At 32.1% G+C, this 19373-nt stretch overlaps 1 protein-coding gene across 1 annotated transcript in view; it reads left to right on the top strand.

The window, feature by feature from the left end:
- Positions 1-19373, top strand: part of LOC123661492 (putative phosphatidate phosphatase) — a 125456-nt gene that overhangs the window by 32561 nt on the left and 73522 nt on the right. Inside the window, exon 2 of the mRNA XM_045596448.1 lies at positions 18477-18628. Within this exon, the coding sequence (XP_045452404.1) occupies positions 18477-18628 (152 nt within the window). The remainder of the gene's footprint in view (positions 1-18476; positions 18629-19373) is intronic.

Here is a 19373-nt window from a genome sequence, read left to right on the forward strand (position 1 = left end):
CAAGCGCGTTGCCGACCCAATCCCCAATCCCCCCAGGAGCTCTGGTCACCTTACTCACCAACAGGAACACAATACTGCTTGAAAACAGTATTATTTAGCTGTGGTCTTCTGTAAGGTCGAGGTACTACCCCAGTCGGGCTGCTCCATATTTTGAGCAGGAAATTCCTGCTGTGCCCTACCTCAGTTAAAAATAAAAAAATAAATACATGAAAATAGATGCTTTTCCTGATTACGATGTCTTCCGTGTATAATAAATAAATATTCAGCCAGTGTGAATGACCCAGTAAAGTCTAGTTTTAATGATCTTTCTAACAGCCGCTACACGAGAGGAGAGATTTACGACAAGTTTTAACTGTAGTGTGAAAGGATACGTTGAGTTTGATAATTGATAACGAGATGCACTATATGTGATGTCTTCAAAGGATGTGTTACATTAGAGTGTTTGAAGAAGGTTACATTCACCTACATTTGTAAAAGATCTTCATTGTTTACTATTTTTTGGTTGATAAGTGGAGAAGAGCTACGGTAAATGTATGTACAAAAAAACTTCGTTGCAATTTTACTATAATTGTTTTTAAATGTATAATTTGACTTCTAGGCAGTGTATCAAAATGATACCTACACAAGACTAATCCAAGATCAAACACAGGGAAGAAGTAAAGTGTATAGAAGTTGGTGTAGCAGATTTTTTATAATTTGGGAACAAAAATACATATTCCGCACAGACAGACAAAAATTCAAAAATAGTTGTTTTTTTTTTAATCAGCCTATTCCTACCATTATACTTTTTTTAATTCATTTAGTCTGTAATATCTTACCACTGGACATAGCCCTTATTCTCCTTATAGGACTTAGCATATTCTTACCATACCTAAAAAAATAATAAGCAAATCATTGATGATATACGACTTTACTAGTTAATAATTTTGTTTTAGCGTGTTGCTTTTATAAGGACCGCTATAATTAGTTTTCCTGAAATAGGAGACCTAAAATAGTTAAAATTTTACTATAACTGCATACCTCTAACACTTCAAAGTTAAACATTTGTGATGCTTTGCCAGAAGTTGGCAATTGAAGAATGTGTGTAGTATAGACGAGTTCTGCTGTACCGCTGTTTTGAGTTACATTTAATATTTACGACATACAGTTCCACTTGCTCTCACGGCTATGGTTACTGTCCCAGAAATTGCATATTAATATTGTACGATATGTAAGCAAGTTTTTTTTTCTGTGTGAACAGATTTTTAAAAAAATCACCGCTTAAGATTTCAGACATAGAGCTCTTTAATATTAGAAACTATTTTTTTATTTTGATTTTCATATATCTATAAGGCGTATGTAGTATGTTTAAATACAATTGGATACAATTTGAAATGCCCTTCCGGCCTCCGTTTTTCCAAATAATTATAACTTAGGTATCTTCAAATCAAGAGTGAATAGGCATCTTCTAGGCAAGCGCGCACTATCTTAGGCTGCATCTTCACTTACCATCAGGTGAGATCGCAGTCAAGCGCTAGTCTATATATAAAAAAAAAGAATTTCTTGGAAATATAGCAAAGTATTTCAAGAACAGCTACTATAGTGTTACAGCTATTTTAGTGTTTAATACATTTTAGTGCGTCATGTTTAGTTATTTCAAGTGCACATGATATAACCAAACAGATTGAATAGTTCGAGAAGATAAGAATTAGTACCGATGATGTAATAAGTCATCGAAAAAAAATAGTTTGGCTGAAAGTACAGAATAACTAAAATGTTAGATGCTGGAAATAAAAAGTTAAAAGAAAGTTAGCTTATTACATATATTTTTTACTACATTCACTAAACTTCTATATTTTTTAATGATGTAATATTTAACGGTTAAGGAGCAGGTGTTTTATCAGATGTTAAAAAAACACCGTCAATAAAAACACTTGCAGTACCAGAGGAGCAGATGCGTTTACTGAGTAGGTACAGACAGGAGATTTGAAAGGAATTAAGGATATGAAAGAGAGGGTAGAATATTGATTGCTTTCTCACACTCACTATACAGTTATAATACATATATAATATCAACTATACGTAGGAATATGATATAACATCTTTCGTTATTTATCTCTAGGTAAACCCTGTCACTAAGTTAATAAATCGCAGCATCGAAATCCGTCAGTGAAAGTGCGGTGGAAAAGTGATTTACGTATATTAACCTCAATACTATTTGTTTTTAATCGTATTTTCATTTCAAACAAAGCAATAACTTTTACCGTCACATTGCACAATAGGCAATAATGTGTATTAATGTGTGTATAATAATCGCAAGCGCACGATTCTTCAATAGTATGATTAATTGTTCTTTTAATGGTTTGATTACAATGCATTCTGGTTCATGCTACTTTTTTTATGTTGGCGCCAACGTAATTATTAGTCTGCGGTGACTTCAAATATTTCTTGTATCTAGTGATTAAAATTAAGTGAAAAAATAAATTAAAAATGCGATAGTGGTGTCATGGGCTTCAATTTCCATCGGATGTATTTAATAATAAATAATTTGAATTAAAATGTGATTCGAATTCCAATACGAAGGAGAGTTCCGTAGTATTGTAATGTAAACGACGATACATTATTTATCTATACAAATAAATAAAATTTAAGTGTCTGTTTGTAAAATTAAAAAAAGCGCTTTTTAATAAATATATGTGGATGTATAAACGGTACATATACCAAAATATTTTTTTTAACGATTATTGTCTGTCTGTCTGTCTGTTTGTTCCGGCTAATCTCTGAAACGGCTGGAACGATTTTCACGGGACTTTTACTGGCAAATAGATTATGTAATAAAGAGTAAATTACGCTAATTTTATTTTAAAAAATTATTTAAATAACTGCGAATTGAACAATACGAAACTTTTTTCTTAAATTCCACGCGGACAAAGTCGAGGGCTCATCTAGTTTTAATATAAAATGACGCGGACTACGACAAAACTGCGACATTAGCAACACATTCTGTGCTGTGCTTCAAGTGCTTAGTTGGTTACGGCTCCAAAGATATAAGTCAAAATATTATTCAAGACTTACAGCGAAAACTTCTTGACTCACTTACCTTCAAATCTTTAATAAGAAAGGGCTTGTCATCCTCAGCTACTACTTTGATCTTTTACAATACTGGATTCAAACATCTTCAAATAATTGTTTTTTTTTTTCAAATTAGCCAGCTTATTGCTCTGTCAATATTGCGATTCTAGACAAAACTTTGCAAAATCAATTTCTTTAATCATTGATGTAAAATGCCAGAACTCTGTCAATATTTTGAAGATGACTTTCTATTACCAATCTGAATAATTCGAGTTTAAAACATATTTGTCTAAAGAACTTAAAATGCGTCGATCGAGTGTCTGTATTTTTTCGTGATTTGTTGACTGTTCTACTTTAGTATGTCCATAGCTCATCATTTTTTATAAAGATGAAACGTCATTATATAAGTGTCGTGCATCACGTTTTACGAATCTACGATACTAAATTTTCGATTCGATATGAAGTTGTACTTATTTTTAACCGATTTCCAAAAAAGGAGGAGGTTCTCAATTCGACTGTATATTTTTTTTATGTATGTTACATCAGAACTTTTGACTGTGTACCGATTTCGACAATTTTTTTTTAATCGAAAGGTGGTGTGTGTCAATTGTTCCCATTTAATTTATTAGAGATCTAACAACTACTTTTCGAGTTACCTATATCTAATAATGCGTTTTTACTTGACGCTTTTTTCGTCGACCTACGTTGTATTATACCGCATAACTTTCTACTGGATGTACCGATTTTGATAATTCTTTTTTGTTGGAAAGGAGGTATCCCAAGTTTAGTACCGTGATAAGGAAACCAGGACCTGATGATCGGATCCCAGAAAAATCGAGGGAACTTCTTGAAAATCCGCAATAACTTTTTACTGGGTGTACCGATTTTAATAATTTTTAATTTAATCGAAAGCTGATAGTTGTCATGTGGTCACATATAAATTTTATTGAGATCTGATAACTACTTTTTGAGTAATCTTTGATAACGCTTAGTTACTTGACTATTTTTTCGTCGATCTACGTTGTATTACTCGTCGATGTAATTGAAGTCGGTTTTTTTCGTTTGCGAGCATACACAATTATTATTTGATAATGTTCTACATATATTTTCCATTTTCTACTTTTTGACTTACCTAAGACGCTTTTGATAATGTTATACCAAAATCTTTAATTTGGCGTGGGTTAATCATGTTAGAAAAGTGTAAAGGCCTGATTTATTAGATTCAAATATAGTCTCTGAGGTAGGGCACAGCAGGAAATATACTGCTCAAAATCTGGACCCCCCGACAGCCCGATTGGAAAAGTACCTCCACCTTACAGAAGATCATAGCTAAATAATACTGCTTTCAAGCAGAATTGTGTTCCTGTAATGAGTAAGGTAACCAAAGCTCCTGGGGAGGGGGGGTATTGGGAGTAGGGTCGGCAACGCGCTTGCGATGCTTCTTGTGTTTCAGGCGTCTATAGGCTACGGCAATAGCTCACCATCGGGTGAGCGGTACGCTTGTTTGCCGATCTATTTGTATAAAAAAAAACAATTTACATTTTGTAAATACATAATACATAGATATACGTAGTACTTAGTACATATATCTCTATTCTCTCATCTTCTATATGTATCTAATTCTTTAGTCTAATAGGGTTAGAAATCGTACAAGGATTCATTCCATCAATGGTATAAATATAGATTCGAATTTAGTTTAGTTTTAGAAATATATAAACAATACTTCTAGGTCAGTAAAAAAACCAAGAAACTCTAATTTGTTTCCTTCTTTCATTGTATGCAAAATATATATATATAGTTCCTCTCTATCTTTTAATATTTTTTTTTGATATACCTACAAACTATCCCTCACCTCAAAGCAGCTTAAATTGTCTGCTATCAGCAATCGAAAGAACAAAAAAAAAAACACCAACATATCAATTGGATTAGTTGTTTTTAATACAAAAATTAAACTCAAAAACGTACCAGAAATATCATACGTACCTATTTGTGTTTTTATATATTTCATAGTACTAAATAATAATAAAAAAAACGAAAAAAGCCGCCGGCAAGGAGTGTATCTTATAAGACAATGCTACTAACGAGCTATGCTTTGAATAGACATCGCATAATAAGGCTAACAAGGGCTTGACACAAGTCAAACTGTAGCTCGGTTATACCAAATACTTGTTTAGACTCAAGACAATAGCTTAAGCTGATGCGTCTTTCAAGTGATCCCTCAACTATTGTCTCAGTTCATTGCTATTAAAATATGCTAAATATGTCGATACTATGCTGATTTAAATTAACAAGATATTGACTATGTTAGGAAGGAAGAGTTATGCGTTTGTTTTGATAATATTTCTAACATTTGAGTTGTTCCGTGCAATTTAAATTACATTTTAACTTTTGATATTCTTACATCAAGTTTATTCCATTCCTAACGTTAAAATGGAAACTATTGCATTTTTAACCGACTTCCAAAAAAGGAGGAGGTTCTCAATTCGACTGTATTTTTTTTTATTTTTTTTTAATGTATGTTACATCAGAACTTTTGACCGGGTAGACCGATTTCGACAAATTTTGTTTTAATCGAAAGGTTGTGTGTGCCAATTGGTCCCATTTAAATTTATTTGAGATCTAACAACTACTTTTCGAGTTATATCTAATAATGCGTTTTTACTTGACGCTTTTTTCGTCGACCTACGTTGTATTATACCGCATAACTTTCTACTGAATGTACCGATTTTGGTAATTCTTTTTTTGTTGGAAAGGGGATATCCCTAGTTTGGTACCATGATAAGAAAACCAGGATCTGATGATGGGATCCTAGAGAAATCGAGGGAAACTCTCGAAAATCCGCAATAACTTTTTACTGGTTGTACCGATTTTGATAATTTTTAATTTAATCGAAAGCTGATGTTTATCATGTGGTCACATATAAATTTTATCGAGATCTAATAACTACTTTTTGAGTAATCTTTGATAACGCGTAGTTGCTTGACTATTTTTTCGTCGATCTACGTTGTATTACTTGTCGATGTAATTGAAGTCGGTTTTTTTTTTCGTTTGCGAGCAAACACAATTATTTTAAACTATTATTTTTCCAAATAGTTTTCTGTCTCTTTGTTTGTTCTTAATAATATTCAACATGATCGAATTTTGTGGTTATTATGAGATAAATATAAAGCTAGGTAACATTATTATCCATGGAATAGCTTTGGAATTATCCTTGGAACTGTAAACAAAATCTCGTTGACTGAATATATCTAAAAATGTCTCATTTACTCGTACAAACACACAACACTAACATTTCATCCGATACTACTATAATATAACAGCTCCACTGTGACGTCACAAGATGTCCGTATCAAAAACTATTAATAGACTGTAACAAGGATACACCATGGTATTAAACGAGTATACCCCAAAACAAATGTATCGACGACTTCCATCCTGCGGCGGGGTCATTGCGCGATCGACTCCATTAAGTGACCATGCTCTATAACGTATCGCGATGGCGATATCCCCTTTGAAATTGATAGGGACAAGGGGATTACGTTGTATGTCTGTTTGTATAATGTAATACGGTAACATCAATTGAAATGTCAAAAATGATTTTAAAAGAAAGGATTGAAATAATACGATGAATATATAACGTTAAGTCTGCTTTTCTGCGCGTATTACGAAGTGATGACTGTTATTTATACACTTTCACATTCTTACATTTTTTTATGAGAGCTATTTGTTACATAAAAAGATTTAGTAAACAAAATATGTTTTGCTGCCAACCTTTTTGATGTTTTTTTTTTCTCTGAACATCGTTAATACGACAAATAATACAGACGAAAGTCGCATGTATCAGCCAGTTGTTAATATAAAGTATTAATTCAAATTTTACACGCTAAGAACTTTTTTCCCCTAATTTTTGTCTCTGACCACGACAAATTGATGTCATTATACGTAATTTATGTTATTTATCACTGACCTTGTACAAATTTTTAATCTTGTAATTACATTGTTGCTATGTCTATTTAAAAAGAGCTGCTCCGCTATATCGTTAAACTGAGGTCATAGAGATGTTTATATTTTATTACCTACTTATTCAACGAGGTGGAAAAAAACTTAATGGAAATATAATTAAAATATAAGCTATATTTATAATGTTAATAAATGTTTTATAACGTTTTAAACATATATAAATGATAATTATAATCGTACGGGTGGTCATAAAACAAAATCCATCAAGTTCACGTTTTAATAAGTAATTTAATGGGTAAGGAACTTACTTTACAAATCAAACATTTTCGATTTCCGCTCGGAGTGGATATTTGTGTTTATACAAATATTTATTTCTGGTCTGGTTGTTAGTCCTTGTGGGGTTTACCATCGTGCCTCGGAGAGCACGTTAAGCTTGTCGGTCCCGATTGTTGTCTTGTACACTTGATAGCGATTGTTACTCATAGTAGGGAATAGGTATATCCGCCAACCCGCATTGAAGTAGCGCGGTGGATTCAACTCTGATCCTTCTCCTACATGGGGAAAGAGGCCTAAGCCCAGCTCTGGGATATTAAAGGCTGAAGCGTAAGCGTATAAATAAAATATCAACATACCTCATGTGATGTTTATTATTAAAATAAAAATTACAAACTTATATATTATTCTTTTGTTGCATAAGCATAGCTATCGGTTTACGTAGTAGGTCAGTTTTAACTGAACACAGCGAGCCATTCATGCAGCAATGGTTGTTTTTATTTCAACTCGTGCACGAACATATTGTTGAGTGCAATTCTAACTTAACTGTTCGATATTTTGCTTCGATATTACGGTTTTTGTTTCAATGTAATTGATGTGCACAGCGAAACAGACTAATGTACGAAAAATCTATTGTACGTATCAAAGTTAAAGCAAACAATTTTGCAAAAAGTTTTGAGCTAACCAACATACATAAAAAAAACTCATTTTTAATTTGAAAATAGTGATTAATTCGACTTTTAAAAAGAGTTAACGTGTGATTTGCCATTTTACCTTTTTTCAGTTTATGGTGAATTATTCCTTGAATAATTTCATTGAAAACGAATTGAGTGTTTTGACTCACCCATTCATTCATTCACTCATTTATTCATTCTATTGGTTTAATGACTTTCAAAAGTACTAAAAGAGCACAAATGATTTAGCCAGTATTAAGCAGAATACAAAGCCTTAATAAAATTAACGCGTAATATATTGCTCTGATAGTATGGGATCGAAATCCTTAAGTTAGGAAATAACAGTTTTATAGTAACTAGTTATCTATAATATATAAAACTGAAGAGTTTGTTTGTTTGTTGTGATTCCATTTTTTCGATTAAGGCTATTTAGGTTATATACACATTAGGTTATATACACATATATACGTTTTTCCACAAATTAACGCGGTTGAATCCGCGGAGCACAGCGAGTGTGAATTGTGAAGCTGATGAGTATTTTGAACACGCTAATCTTTTGAGATGAAAACGTTTGCGTCTGTTGCTGTAAATTCGCGATAATCTCGAAAAGCTAAGAGCTTAAACTTTCAAACACAAAGAGCTGTTTATCTTAATTGCTTTTACGACTTATTTATGATTAAATTTTCCGAATTTAATTTAATAATTATTGTACACTGTATGGTGGAGGTCGAAAGGTCTGTATTGTCTTATTTTGACTATGTCTCTTTATTTATGAAATACTTTTTTTTGGTATTTTTTCGATCCTGTTTTCATCTTACATTGACGTGACGGGTCAGATGACATGAAAGAGATGCGTATTGAAAAGAAAAAGTGAATTACCCTCAAAATAAAAACAAATTTTGAATCAACACCGTATTTGTCGTATAGCTGCACCGATGCACGTCCCCTTACTCCTAAATACACACTTCTATCAATAGAAAAAGTAACCTGTACTGGGCTGGTAATTATTTTTGCGCTTCGAAATAAGTTTTTTATTATCATTATACAGTGTTATTTTTAACTATTGTAAGTTGTGGCTGTCTTTTTGATTAGCAATCATTGTGATTGACAGCATTCATACACATACTGCAAAAGGTCAGCAATATTTTGATCAAGCTTTTAAATTATATAGCCGGTTTTTAAATTTAGGTACAATATTGATGAAAGGGACTTAAGAAATGGTTATGAATGGAACATAGTTAATAACGTACACTTCAAAAACTTATTTTATCCCTTTTACATGTAATTTTAAACCTAAACGTACTAATACACTAATTATTAATTAAATATTGAGATGTAATTTTGATTAAAAGTGTAATGTTGTGTAGTTCCCACCAATTTAAAAAGTTTCGTACGTATTTTCTAGGCCATGTAAAACGAAGTTCTGATAACTACTTTTTGAGTTATATTTTCTTGACTATTTTTTTGTCTACTTAGGTTGTATTACTTGTCGATGTAATTGAAGTCTGTTTTGTTATGTCCATTTCATATGACCTCTTCCCTATTGCATGCCTATATTTTTTTTCCCTAAAACAGCCATTTTAATATAGAAATATTTTCTCAAACTAATTTCATAAATTCCAAATTTAATCTGTTCAAACAAAAATATCAACGAACTTCTAACATATTATTATAAACATCTTTATGATATTTTAAACAAGTACGTCATCATTCTCTATATTCGCTGAGCATTATGCAGATATAACTGAAGTGTGGGCGATGAATCCGATTTATATTATAATCAAAGACAATTGTCGTTATTTTTGCTTCATTTTTAATATGTAGGCGGATTTGTAAATACATAAGTAACTGTGTGTCACAGAACGATGATTGGACGATTGTATTCCAGATATAGCCTCCATAAGATGACAAGTGAACAATTATTTTATATACGTTTAAAACTGATCATGAGGAATGGCTGGAGATTATTCAATTTTGTATGCGTGTTATGTTTTACCCATAACACGTTTTATGTGATGATATAATTACAATATTTATTTATTTATTTAGAAGATATTTAAACACCGATCCCATAGATATTCTATATTGTACTATATAATAGTAATACTTACATAACGGCTATCTACGGCTTTGTATGGTCTCCGACGCACGGTGTATGAACCTATAAAGTCATACTACTGGATGAAACAAAAAAAAATGTTTAAATTCGTGTACTAAACTGTCAACTATAAACAAAAGCAAATTTCGCAACACACCACAAGAACATTAAAATATTCTTTAATTTACTCTTCAAGATATTGAAAATTTTGTAACGGAACCTTTTTCTTTGCGGTCCAGTTTATTTAAATTAAATGAACAGCTGTGATTGATTACGTATGAAATAAGTGATATATTACGCGTAAATATAAACTTCTTAAACGACACAGGTGTGTATGTGGGACAAGTCTAAGAATAAATGCCGTGGACGTGAGTATAGACATTTATGTTGGAAATAGAAAAATCTTAACCGACATTAATGTACTTAAGAGGGCGTCGAGCGCAAGACGCTGGTGCAAATTAGGTATTTTACAGCTTGTGTGCGTAACGCACTCACACAGCCATGCCCTTTAGCCGGCCATCAGTCGGTAGCGCGGTAAAACGAAGTAACTCATGTAAAATCACTTTCGCAATCACATTTATTAGTAAATTTAGAATTTTAGTATTTTGCTTGTATGTGTATTACAAAACGTAAATGTTGTAATGATGGATGTTTGTTAGGAGCTCTTTCATACGAAAACTACAAGTAAATTTTGCTTTCCTGTAAGTAGATATAGGTACACAATTATAGTTTATTTTTGAAGTGAAAACTGTGTGTATTAAATATTGTCACAATCTTGTACAGCCCGTAATATATTCAAATAAAAAATCTTATATTACTAATATTATAAATGTGGAATTGTGTTTGGAGTGTTGTGGAGTGGTTTGGATGTTAGTTACTCAATCACGACAAAACTACTGAACGGATTTTTTTTTAATATTCTTTATTGAAAGACAAATAAAAAAGTTCCTGACTATTTACGATAAAGTTAATATTTTTAGAGATATGGATTTTTAAATGTTCGAAAAATCTCAAATTTGAGTACTTTTGACTCATGAAAAATATATTAAAAAATAAATAAAATATAAATTCTTCTATTTTTTTAAATTCTTTATACAATGAAGTGAATAATATTATTTATAGAGATTAAAATAAAATAACTTTTTATCAGTTTAATAATAAATATTTTTTTGTTATTAAAACAGAAATTAGTATTTGATAACTTTTTCAAACGAAGGTTATATATGTAGAAATATTAAATAATGAAACAAGATTTAAAATCAAGTATTTATTTAATATCAATATCATTTTTATATATTATATTTTTCGGTATGTTATTTGTGATTCTTTACTTCTTATTTCTTTTAGTTATTTGTTCTTGTTCTTTAGTTGCTTTTCGTTTTTTTTATTATTTCTCTTTCCTTTATTGCATTAAGAATATAGTCTGGTTCTTTAATTTCCATTTGTAATCTAACCTAGAGTCAATCTAATCTAACCTAGACTCAATGAATTCTAGAAGCAAACAATCAAAATAAAAAAAGTTTTAGACTTTTTCGTAAAATATTTGTCTTTTCGCTTCCCCATTTTCACTAAAACAAAAAAAAAAAAACGATGTAATATTAAATTCTTTCGAACATCAATAAATATGATCTAGTAAATCAAAATTTTAAAAAGTATACATTCATCCCTTTGGCTTTGTGCCGCTGTATACGCACACGCTAGATCGCGATGAATATTTAGGAAGCGTCGCTCGGCAAACTGACGTGACCACTCCTTGAGCTCTGCTGAGCGACTGAATTTTTAGAAGCGCGCGTCGCGAATTAGTTGCGATTGCGCGCGCCCATAGTAATAATGTATGGGGAAAAACAGCCACTTTTTAAAAAAATCGCAATAAATAAATGTAAGAAAACATCCAAAATGTAATGCGGTCAAACTGTAGTGTAAACTTTGCTAAATTGATTGAATCGAACTTAAAATATTTTTTTGACTGTTAGACGTTGAATATTAACTAAACGCGGACATGCTTTTTTCGATTTTTGCCCTACTTTAGATGTGTATATCACTATACCTACACATTATTTTAAAAATTGGGTTCGGTGTAATTGTAAAGGCTTTCATTTTCATGCCAACAAGGTATATTTGATGCCTATTATAAGAATATTTTACTTGCTATCTACTTAACCCGGACAGCCTTTCGAGCCATTTTTGCTCGATACAGTCTTAATAGTGTACGTATAAGAACCAATTCAATAAAGTGTGTATAAAAAATTATAGACATCGGGACAGCAAGGAAAAGTTAGCAGATTAATGTCTTAATATCGTAAATAGGAGAACCAATTAAATAAAATGTATATATAAAAAGGTAGTTTATATAGGCAATGTAAGGTTTTTTAATCATATAATAGCCAAGCCATTTGCAGTTGGCTTCTGAGGGGTTCGTTAGCGTTTTGATCGCTCTATCGTCGAAGATTTAGTGTGTATAAGAACATTGAACGGATTCATGAGTTCTACCTAGAAAAAAAATGTTATTTCATTTCATTCCTATGGTGCAATGGTGTTGTAGCTTGGGAATGCTACCAATTATTTCTCGATAGTTTCTTCTCAATTTATCGTCTGCTCTAGTATCTTAGCATATACATGTTTTATAAGTATTTTGAACCAAAAAAAAATCATTTATTTAAACCAAAGAATAACAAATGAGATTTACGCGAACGAGAATAAAATTAAATTTTCTTTATTTTATTTTTATTGGTTTTTCGACGACGCGTTGGCGCAGCGGTCACATCAATGGTTGTTGCGCTAGCTAGGGTTCGAACCCCGCACATGACAAACATTTGTATTGGCAATACAGATAATTCTTGTGGTCTGCGCGTTTGTTCTTGGGTATTGTGTGTGTCTCCGGAGCCCCGACACAGTAGAAAACCTAACTGGTGGGCGTTGACTGTGAAGCGTTTTTATATATTTTTTTAGTACATAACAATAAATTTCACTTTTTATATGTGTTAAAAACATTTACGGTAAGGTTGAAGTTTGATTGTACACAAACTTTTAGATAGTATTTTATGGTATGATTTATAACTAAAACAATTATAAATAGTTCAGCATAGTCATTTAAAACTAAGATGCTGCTCTTAAAACGAGTTTCAATTAGACGAACATTTCATACAAAATTATCATTGAGTCGTCAACCTCACTTTGGCAACTACTGAAATTTAACATTACACAATATGCTTATCGCCATTGTGTTTGTAAATTAAACCCTACGTATATGATATTTTAGTTTATTTTAAGTTGTTTAATACCCAGTCACTTTACCTAACACACTTTCGTGTTTGTTGTGGTCTTAAATTCACTGATATCACTTGCTTTATCAGCTTTTACACCTTTCGAGTTATAAATTCCTTTTATGTAGTTAACCTTACGATAATCTGTATTTAAGTAACGATTGCTTATCGAGTCGTGTTTAAGCGGTTGACTATTATTCTATTCGGATGAAATCGATTTTTTTATTATTTCGGTGATTCGATGTGATCTGTAATTTTATCTTTTTCATAGTTTTTTTTTTATTTGAATTTAGTATCGCTACCATATATTTAGTACCATACAATATAGTTAGAAAAAATATAATTTTTTTTCCTGGAAAACAGGATAATTTTTGTGTATCTTCTTGAATTCGCTGTCTGTATATCCTCAATCTTCAAGATAATGTGTTAATAATACACTTACAAACTTTGATTTCGCTTACTATAGATATGATGTTAATTTTATACGAATTCTTTCAAAATTCTATCTAAGTATGAAAAAATGATTAGTACCTAGCATTGTAGATAATATCGTAAATCGGAAATACGATTACTAAAGTGACTGTTAAATAATTCCATATAGTTTTATAAAAAAAGGTATTTTTTACAGACAAAGATTTGCAACTGTTGTACTGGCTGTACATAAAAAAATTCAAAGTGCTCGTAGTTTTACTAAAAAAAAAATGTCACAAAAGCACATGTATGTAAAGTATAAACATAACGAATCAGACACACAAAGGTCATTAGCCTTTTTCATGATCTCGGATGATTCATGAGTCATGAGGTTAACCTCTATGATGCGAGACAAGGTGTGTCCTAATTATGCGTACACACGTGGTGACGACTTTTACACTATATCGTAACATAATACATATTTGTGTACAAGCTTACGTTGTAAGATTGTCTGCGCGTAGACAAATTTTGTATTACACAATTCTTATTCAAAGTGTTTCTTTTGTAATATTTGTTGTGTAGTTGTTTCGTTACGGATTTATAGATTGGTTTTTGTACAGTTTTAAATGTAATAAAAGCAAATTTTAAATGACGAATTTTAATGTTTAAATAATGATAAGAAACACTAATAAAGCAACTAACGCCTTAAACTGGTATGGAAAACATGTAATAGGGATCCAGAAACACGCAAAATGGACAAGCACTAACAACGACACTTCACGACACACATCACGACAGTATATCTGTATACCCTGTACATACTTTTTCATGAACGAAAATCAAAATTGAAAAAGTAATCGCTAGCTTAACAGTAAGTTACAATTACCAATGCGCTTACGGGTATTTAAATAAATATAAGACGAATTGTTTGATCTAGAATAATTTAAGTACTTAACAGTAACGTTACTTAACAGTAACGATTATCATCAAGTGTTTTTGATAAGGAATGCGCGATAGTATGATACACTCCTCGAAGTACTGTAGAGGCCTCTGAAACAGCTGAATTTAACTCAGATAAGGCTCAGCAGGAAATATCCTGTTCAAAATCTGGAGCAGCCCGACTAGGCAAGCACCTCGACCTTACAGAGGAACACAGCTGAATAATACTGCTCTCAACTATTATTGTGTTCCTGTAAGGTGACCTGAGCTCCCGAGGACGGTTGGGGGTAGGGTAGGAAACGCGCTTGCGATGATTCTTGTGTTGCAGTAGTTTATAGGCTAAGGTAATAGTTTACCATCAGGTGAGCGGAACGCTTGTTTGCCGACCTAATAGTTATATTTAAAAAAAAAAACAAAATACAGATTTTTGTAAATATTATATAACCAATATCAAAACCGACCGCTTAACGTGTTCTCCGAGACACAGTGGGGAGATCTACTAGGACAGACAATCAAACTGGAAACAAGTATTTATATAAACACAAATACCCGCTCCGACTGGGCATCGAAACCGCGACCGTTGATTAGGCGCCTACTGGGCACGCATTCCTAGCAGTCAGTCGTAGACCGTAGTAGCTACCAAAACGGTCGGCCAATTATTTTTAGATATGAACAATATGCACGATTGTATACATACAGTTTTGTATTATTATATTTACTATATTTCAGTCCACAGTAACCAAAATTCAATAATAATTAAGTGCTCGCAGTAAAATCTTCAGACAGCTTCACTCTACGTACCATTCTAACGATAATGGGATGCTTGTTATTTTTAACCGAGATCAGTAACAAAGAGGAATCCCTTACTAACTTACAATGTATAGTTCTCTGGAAGAGACTTACAATTAGTTCGGGTTATTTTGCACAAGTATTTATTAGAAATCGAACCGAGAACTTTTAAGGAGATTTAATCTATACTAATATTATAAAGCTGAAGAGTTTTGTTTGTTTGATTGTTTGTTCGTTCTTTTGAACGCGCTAATCTCAGGAACTACTGGTCCGATTTGAAAAATACTTACAGTGTTAGATATCCCATTTATCGAGGAAGGCTATAGGCTATATACAATCCTCCCTAAAACCAATAGAAGCGGAGCACCAATGTCCACCAATTCTTTTTGAGAGTTTCCCCAGTCAGCCCAAAGAAACTGTCCCACGCGGACGAAGTCGCGGGCAGAACCTAGTATTTAGGTTTAGGTTTAAAGAATATTTATTTTCTCATTGAAAACACACAGTCACTTACATGAGAAACTATCAACATATTATGTGGGTAAAAATACAAAAATTGTCCAGCAGTTCACAGATACATTACGATTTGTTTTACACTTTAACTACAACGAATTTCTATCACCAAAACATTTTACATACCAAAATTAGATCATTCCTTAACTTATATGCATTATTATCTATCCATTACCTATTACCTATCTTGCATTCAAAATAAGTAGTGCAGAGGCGCGCGCGCGGAGAGCGCGGCCGGCAAAGTACTCGTACTAAGACGGTATTTAATATTTATATAATTAATTAATGACTATTATAAATAAAGTAAAATAAGTTTTATTTATTAAACATTAAATTAACAATTGTTTCAAGTACAACCATGCCCAAGATTTTAATTCATACCTAGTTACTCTTATTCTTCTATATACACTAAATTGACTAAATAATTAATAAATAATTTGTTATTAAACTGAAACATCATAAGTAAAAAAATTACATTTTTATTACACATTTTAATCATATTTTTTAAAACTGTGATAAATAGCGTAAAGTAACCGTTAATTAAGTGTACCGGAAACATACCGTATTTGCTATGCCCGTATCGTCTAATGCCATTGCGAATTCCACTAAATACGTGTTTAGTGTATTAAAATCATACGTATATTTAATTACGTAGGTAGTATATATGTGTTTATTGTTTTTCTTCCTTTGTGTTTACATGTGTAACACGCTACTTACACTACCTGTGTAATACAATATTATATATGTATTGTGTAGTATTGATTAATAAGCAGCACATACGTACACATTACATTACGATTGAGGTAGAGAACAGCAGGAAATATCCTGCTCGTAATCAGGAGCAGCGCGACTGAGAAAGCACCGCGACCTTATAGAAGATCGCAGCAAAAAAATATTGCTTTCAAGCAGTGTTGTGTTCCTGTGGTGAGTAAGGTGACCAGAGCTCCTGGGGGGGAGGGGATTGATGCTTCTGGTGTTGCAGGCGTCTATAATAGCATACAGTAATGGCTTAACATCAGGTGAGCCATTCACTTGTTTTCCGACCTAAACAGATGTAGAAAAAAAACAAAAGAAAATCTCCACTTTTTCACATTATTTCATGTTGTTTTAAAGAGATCCCTGTTTAGTGATAAAACCGCCAGCTTTACGTAGTTCTTTTATATTCTAATTGTACATTATCTTATTTGTGTGTAGAATAATAAACAAATATATAGGTACAAATCGACCGCGCTTACCATCGAACAATCAGTTGCTAACTAAACTTTAGAAGTCGCTTCATTTCAATCTAATTCCACACCCATCGGTCCCCTACCTGATGTTTTTTGTCCGTCCGTCCCAATGTTTTGAGAGGAAACAATCGAAACAATAGTTAATGTGCCAGGAATGGTATCACTCTTCACCAATTTAAATTCCCATTTGATGGCACGCCGTAGATTTTAATTGCATATAACTTTCTGACGTGATTTATCATCTGTGTAATTTGTGCCTTTTTTATTAACACAATTTTTTCGATGTTTACGACCTTATTTTCATTTTCGGTCGTTAATTTTTTTTCACGTTTCTGTGTGTTAATTTACTATTTGTCTGTTCATTGTTAATTTATTTTACATTTACATTAATTTTAATGATGAAACAAAGATTATACCTATTTAGTGTAAAATTTTTCCATGACGGTGAAAACTTTGAAATATAGTGCTTATTTAAAAAGTCTGTTTTATCTGCGCTTATGAATTGAATTTTATCGTAAATATCTCTGTACTTTTTAATTAAAAGATATATATAAAAGATATATCATCGTTTTTATAATCGTTATTTTTTATCTAATTTTAGAGTCATAAAAAAATAAAATAAAGGGTATTTTGCCATATTTCATTTTCGTTTGCTCGAACAGTTATTTGAAGACTTGGCTGATGCAAGGGCTATAAAAAACTCATTCCGTGAAATAACGGCTGTGTCAATAAATTTCTATATGAGTGCTATAGCTCGAGTTGAGCTTACTGTTTATTTTTCTTAATAATAGAAGAACATAAGCCACTCGATGTCGAGTAATCATGTTGCGGAGATTTTTGGATGGTCTATGAGATTTAAGTTTTTATATGACATTGGTAGTTGGACTCACTCATTGATAAAATTAATTAAGTACAGTGTAGTTAATATATAATTATTCTGACTCGATTTTAGATAACTTAGTTACCGAGTTTTTCGTAATACACGTTTTTTAAAGAAAAGTTTTTAAATGTTACGTCACAATCAATGATAAGAGTTTATATTTGTTTTCATAAAAACAAACTAAATGGTGCTGTTGCTCGAGCGGTCTCGGGTTCAATTTCAACGCAGGCTATTTTTTGCATGTCACCCAGGATAGTTTGTCGTAGTTTGGGCTTAACCCTGCAGACGAATTTACACCTTTATAGTGTTGAGCGTAAGGTGTTTTTATTTTAAGTTTATTTCAGTCTTAGTGTCTTACCAAATTATTCATGTGTTTATTCTTGTTTTCTCTTGTTACAGTCGGCTTCCTCATCTTAGTTTTCTATCTGTGGGGAACGCCATACAAGCGTGGCTTCTTTTGCGACGATGAATCTTTAAAACATCCCTACAAAGATTCAACCGTCACGAACTTGATGCTGTACATCATCGGCATCGGTCTTCCCACTTTCTCGGTGAGTTATTTTATGTCAAGTTGATTCTAGAAAAGTCGAAGTACTATTTCTTAGTGGGTATGGGATCATGTGTTAGTATTACTGTTTGAGCAATAGTATTTAATTATCTGTAGAATTTATTAGATTTTACTTTTGAACCTGAAACAACACTAAAACCAATTCTGGATAAAAAATGTATGCTATCTCTTAATATATGTGATATTTTGTATCAGTTTTACGAAAAGAATAAATATCTATACTAATATTATAAAACTGAAGAGTTTGTTTGTTTGTTTGAACGTGATAATCTCAGGAACTATTGGTCCAATTTAAAAAATTCTTTCAGTGTTAGATAGCCCATTTATCGTGGAAGGTTATAGGCTATTTTTTTTCAAATGAACGCACGTGAAACCGCGGGGACAGCTAGTTTTAAATATATTCAGAAAAGTTTATAATGTTACGTCTGAATCTATAACATTTAAATGGTAAACATTTACGTCAGATGTAACAAATTATGCATTTACTTGTAAATTACTCCACGGCACATTTCCAATGATGGAGTGAGAATTACAGCACCAAGTCGATAGCTAGTCAATATTTACCGTCAATATGTTTGGTTGGTTATTAGTTATTGTCGCCTTCCGCTTATCTGGTCGTAAACTTCCTCAAATATTGGGTTGGACGAAGTCGCAAAGAGTTCTCTCGGGACTTGGTACATGGCTGTGAGAAAATGTATCTGGGTTAAACGTCTGCAATTTGTTCGCAC

The sequence above is a fragment of the Melitaea cinxia genome, chromosome 17 (assembly GCF_905220565.1).
Source record: "Melitaea cinxia chromosome 17, ilMelCinx1.1, whole genome shotgun sequence".
Lineage (NCBI taxonomy): Eukaryota > Metazoa > Arthropoda > Insecta > Lepidoptera > Nymphalidae > Melitaea > Melitaea cinxia.